At 44.1% G+C, this 5,465-nt stretch overlaps 1 protein-coding gene across 4 annotated transcripts; it reads left to right on the forward strand.

Annotated features, from left to right (window-relative positions):
* Positions 1-30: 30 nt before the first annotated feature.
* HSDL1 (hydroxysteroid dehydrogenase like 1) lies at positions 31-5,400 on the forward strand. Of its 4 annotated transcripts, none has more exons than XM_054296137.1 (5): positions 31-74; positions 868-1,100; positions 1,729-2,174; positions 4,002-4,229; positions 5,114-5,400. In XM_054296137.1, the coding sequence occupies exons 2-5, from the start codon at positions 881-883 to the stop codon at positions 5,186-5,188; spliced, it is 969 nt and encodes a 322-aa protein (XP_054152112.1). In that variant the 5' UTR covers positions 31-74; positions 868-880; the 3' UTR covers positions 5,189-5,400. The 4 variants fall into 4 exon arrangements, with proteins under 4 accessions (XP_054152112.1, XP_054152115.1, XP_054152113.1 ...); XM_054296140.1 differs by lacking the exon at positions 31-74 and adding an exon at positions 449-545; XM_054296138.1 differs by lacking the exon at positions 31-74 and adding an exon at positions 454-549.
* The last annotated feature ends 65 nt before the right edge of the window (positions 5,401-5,465 follow it).

Raw genomic sequence — 5,465 nt, forward strand, 5'->3', positions numbered from 1 at the left:
CGCTCCCGGCGGCCCCGCGCGGCGCAGGCGGCGGCGGGCGCGGGCAGCGCGGCGGGCCCGGCCCGGCATCGCGGGTGAGGGGCCGGCGGGTCAGGGCCGTGCCAGGGGTGGGTCCGGCCGGGACAGCCCGCGCCAGGGAGGGCTCCGGGCCGGGTCATTCAGAGCCGGGGCTGGGCGAGGGGCCTCGGGCCGGGCCAGCTCGCTGGGGCCGCGCGGAGACGGCGCGCCCGGAGCCCGCTGTCCCGCCCTGGGCGAGGGGCGGGCGGGGTGTGGCGGTGCCGGGCGGCGCGTCGGGTCCTGCCGAGGAGAGGACGGATTTGTGCTTGGTTAGAAAACGTATTAACTAGTGAAAGCGTGAGGCACAGCCAGCGCGGTGTGCGTGATGCGCTGCACCGTGCCGTGGCTCAGATGCCGTGCTTTTGAGCGCGCTGGGCACTGACGCCCTCTCCTAGCCTGCTTTGTCTCTTTGTAGCTGTTTGTCCTTGGAAGAGCCTGGTGTTTCTTTGTGTCTCAGCTCTCCCGTGCTGGTTATCCTTGCCTCTCTTGTAGGTAACTTTTCATCTTCCTACATTGGTTTTCACTTGTTCAGCTTCTGCTTTAATTGTTTTGTTTACAGAATCGTTGATCATTGTTGTTGCAGTACAACTGATTAATAGCTCAACCCTAGGAAAAGGGATAAACAGTACTGAAACCAGTGAGGTTGGTGGTAGGTGACACACAAATTTTAGCACACTGACTTGTGGTTTTTCTGCATCAAAACAGTGCTCAAACTGTAAAATGCTATATCTCAAAATTATCCATACAGTCTGAAAAGTTTACATGGCTCAGGAGGCAATTTTAATTGCCTGTGTCTTCTTTTTTTTCCAGGCTTGTGATCACCATGGCTGCAGTGGATCGATTCTCCCTCTTGTACAGAGAAATCAGTCGTTCCTGCAGTGTCTATGTAGAAGCCCTGGCTATTGTTGGAGCTTGGTACACAGTCAGAAAGGTTGTGTCGCTGGCCTTGGACACTTACAGTGCACTCAGGCTGCACGTGATTCCAAGGCTGAGTGGGGAGGTTGATCTGGTCAAGAAGTACGGGAAGTGGGCCGTGGTCACAGGTAAGAGATGGTGAATTTCCTTGTGTTTATGTAACAATGTAACATACTGTGCCAGTACTGTGAAACTTGGTGGCTTGTGACGCTGGGTGAGCTTTATATCACAGGCTGGAGCCTGTATTATCTCTGATTGCAGGTTAATCTGCCTGAGCAGTGGCTGTTGTTCATTGCCTTTATAAATTAATTCTTCAGGAGATGGGCAAGCTAAGTGAGTTGATGGACTGCTGAGAAAGAATCACAGCAATTGTTGGCCAAATTTGCAAGGTACCTCTTGATCAGCTGCCAGTGTAGACAGAGATGTAGACAAGATCCTGGTGTGGGGTATTCATATGTGCCCTAGTTCTTCAGCAAGGTTTGAGTCCTCTACCTCTGACATCCCTGCCTTTCATTAAGGTTCTCCTTTGAGCTCTCTCTTGTTGTCATGGAAAACATAAAACTTTTACGAGGGGAATTGCAGAAGGTGGTTGACAGTGTTGTCTTTACTGTTGCATCTTTGAATTCAATATATTTAGTGCCACATGATCTCAGAAAAAGGAATAAAGCTATAATTGAAAGAACTGTCATGTCAAGAGAGAAGGCTGGTGTTGCTCAGTTTTTCACTTGTGTGTTCTATTGCTGTTTTCTCTTGCAGGTAGCACAGATGGTATTGGGAAGGCTTATGCTGAAGAGCTGGCAAAGCGTGGTGTCAACATCATCTTAGTCAGCAGAAGCAAAGAGAAGCTGCAGGCTGTCTCCAGGAGCATATCTGAAACCTATAAAGTGGAAACAGATTTCATAGTAGCTGATTTCAGCAAGGGGCGTGAGCTTTACCCAACCATTGAGGAGGCTCTGAAAGACAGAGAAATTGGGATTTTGGTGAATAATGTGGGAATAGTTTATGACTACCCAGACTATTTTACTAATCTGTCTGAGGATTTGCTATGGGACTTGATCCATGTAAATATTGCTTCTGCTACCATGATGACACATATTGTGCTGCCAGGCATGATAAAGAAGAGGAAAGGGGCAATTGTGAACCTTTCTTCAGCATCCTGTTGTCAGCCAACACCGATGCTCACAGTCTATGGAGCCACTAAAGTAAGTTGGGCTGTAGTGTTAAATGGCATGCACTGGAAACACATTCAGCAAGGATGTCAAAATACTTGAATGTTTCTAGGGGTTTGCTTAAATTTTGGAGGTGAATGATACATGTGTTATGCAGGAAACTCTTCATCCTCACCAGTGCTGGGCTTTGAACCAGTCAGTGCTCTTGGATTTTGTGTGAAGTGTGGCATAACAGTCGTTCTAGGAGAAATGTTGCCTTTCTCAGATGCACAAAGCAGAGAGGCAATTCTGTGGGCCCTGTTGAAGGGGTCAAGAATTTAATCTCTCTCCAGCTGAACTGTGCACATACCTCAAGTCTTGCATACCAATATTTAGTAGCAGAAAGGGCTATACTCATGCTCAAGCCACCACTGTGACACAGAGCGTGGCCAAATCATGTAATACCAAGGAGTGTTGTGGTGTATTTGGGGACAATTGAAAAGAGCTCCCCCATAATTGTCCTTCCTGAAGAGATCCAAGCAGTAATGAATAGGACTGGGCAGCTGGGTGATGCTGGAAGAATGAATGCTCATGGTGATGGTGGATTTGCCCTGCATGACATGCTGCTGAATCCACAAAAACAACTGAGATTGTGAAGGATCTCACCTAGATCCAGTGTCTAAACACAAGTGGTTATAGCTCCCAGCTGTCTGTGACTGCCCTCTGACATAGCTCTTTTATTTCCTTTAGCCTGGAGCAAAGCCAGCTCTTACAACCCCAAGGTGTAAAACTCCTTGCAGACTTCCTTCAGTGTGGAAACTGGCTTCCAGTTACTGTTTCTGTACAGAGTATCTGCCCCTTTGATTTTGCCAAGTGTTTGTAGAACTGCACTCTGAATTAAAACAATTAAAAGGCTTGAATGAGAAAGAAGAATCACAAATGTTCCAAAGTTTTTTGATTTAGCTGAGGTAATTAATCCAAATGCTAGGTCAGCAATCCAGCTTTAAGCCTGGCCTCTGAACACAAGTGAGAACAGGCTGCTGTAACATCCTAAGCCTCTTTGTGTACTAACAATGAACAATGCTTGAAGTGGTTGCTTAATTTTCCTAAAGCAGCTGTAAGAGAATTTGTACAAGATGCTTTCCCAACAAACTGTTGGGAAAACCTTTTGCAAGGCTGGTTGGAAGCAGCAAGATATCTGCTCACAAGCTGAGTCTAAAATCCTCTTTCTAAGGGAGAGCTGGCTGTGTGGCACAGCAGGGAAGGCATCAGTGTTGCTGTCCTGATAAGACTGAGCCAGGCTCATTTTTCAGTCTGATTCCAGCAGTCCCAGTTACCAGCCATGTGCTTTTCTTGTTCTGTAAAAGTAAAATGAGCTAAAGGGGCTATTGCAGATACTCGTTAATGAATCTTTTTGCCTAAGTGAGTCCCAGGAAATAGCTAACCTGGCTTCTGGGGAATGAATGCAAAATTGACCTGTAAATGTATTAAAGAATGGGACTTCATTTTTTTTCTTCTGACAGTAGTAGGTAGAGCTGTCTGTAGAGTATCCTTGCAATGCCCCCCAGACCAGATAAGGTGTTTGTTTTAGATGGAATAAATGTTTTTGTATTATTCTTAAGCAGAAATTGTCAGATTGTGATAAGCAGTCACTTTGTCCTGCAAGTTACTGTACCATGGCAGGTTTATAGCAAATAACACAGAGAAATGTTGATAATACTTCAGAAAATCATATTTTTATACTATTTATTAATATTTATTAGAGCTGGTGCATAAAACATGTTAAAACTTTTCTGTAATTTTAATAAAACTTTGTCATGAGATTTCATTGTTTAAGAAAAAAAAGAAAAAAAAAGTGTCTTTCTGCTTTTGTTTTTCTAGAGCTACTTGGACTATTTCAGTAGAGCACTACATTATGAGTGTGCCTCTAAAGGAATTTTTGTTCAGAGTCTAACACCATTTATTATTGCTACCAAAATGGTATCATTCAGCAGCATTATGTCAAAGAGATCCATTTTTTTTCCTGCTGCTGAAGAATATGCAAGTCATGCTGTTTCTACTCTTGGGTTATCCATAAGGACTACTGGTTACTGGAAGCATGCAATACAGGTAATGGAATTCATTAAATTATTTCATGTTTGTCAGTAGAAGTAAGTCAGCTGTTTACTTTCTTAGGAGTCTGAATGAAAACTGCTCATTCTGCAAAAGTGTAATATATATTGTAGACTTTAAAGCATTGTTATTTTCTCACTAGTTCTTATGCTTGGGCATGCTTACTTTAAGATCAGAGAATGAATCCAATTCTCCCTTGAAATGTGCAGCAGAAATGGGAAAGCAACAGGTTTTTACTGAAAAGCAGAGTATCTCATTTCTCTTGGGGTGTTGCTGACTGGGCAAGTGTTTCATTGTCTTTGTAAACAGAAATAGCTTTTTTCAGTCTTAACATATTGAGCATATCTGTGCTTTGGGGAAGAGTGGGTAGGGAGGATGGAATAATAGCAGGAAAAAAACTGTCCTCCATTTGTAGGGTTTTGATTTTTGGGGCAGACTTTATCATACAGTTTTTTGCATGTTGGTCACATCTCATGTATCCTACCTAGTGGCTTCCTATAGCATTGGGTTGACTAGATGGAAATGAAGAAATGGGGATTAGTCCAAAAGGAATAAAAGAGACAGGATGCATTCTGGCAAAATGTGGCAATTAATGGAAGTGGACAGAATGGCTGTTGTGAACTTAATCAGGTCAGGATTCAGTATTTATTAGGATTCAGTATTTATTTGCAGAACTGCTCAGCTGTGAGTGCTACATCCGAAACAGCTGAGTATGTGTGCTTCAAGGGGCTGAATTTAAGGCTTAGTTGATGATATTCAATCACTTTTTGCTTTGCTTTAGTAGTGATTTAAGAAATTGTTTATTTTAATGGAATCTTACTCTGTCCCTTTCTGTCATTTTCTTTGTTTCTGTTCTCTTGTCTCCGTGTGCCTCTCCACAGTGGATGCTGGGCGAGTGCCTGCCGGAGTGGATGTGGGCATGGTTTGCTGTGTACTTGAGCAGAATTGTACGCTAGCAAGGTTTGTCAGCCAAAGCGAAGTAGGAGTGGCTCGATGTCCCACGAGACAATTCTGATCAGAGTGCTGCAACAATGTTTAATGGACCTTGGAGGACTTACTCTAATTTATCCATACCTTGTTAAGCAAGCTGCGTAACCTAGACAACAGAAGTCTGGATCCTCTCTGTATCCTTGTATTAAAATAGCTCCTCTGCTGTTTTCCTTTATGAGAGAGCACTGATGTTCTTGATGTTAATCTGTACTCACTTTCGCATTGAGATAATAGGGCAGGAGC

This window comes from Melozone crissalis, unplaced genomic scaffold, assembly GCF_028551555.1.
Source record: "Melozone crissalis strain CALT ecotype California unplaced genomic scaffold, PUWL_Pcris_2 ptg000007l_1, whole genome shotgun sequence".
Classification (NCBI taxonomy): Eukaryota; Metazoa; Chordata; class Aves; order Passeriformes; family Passerellidae; genus Melozone; species Melozone crissalis.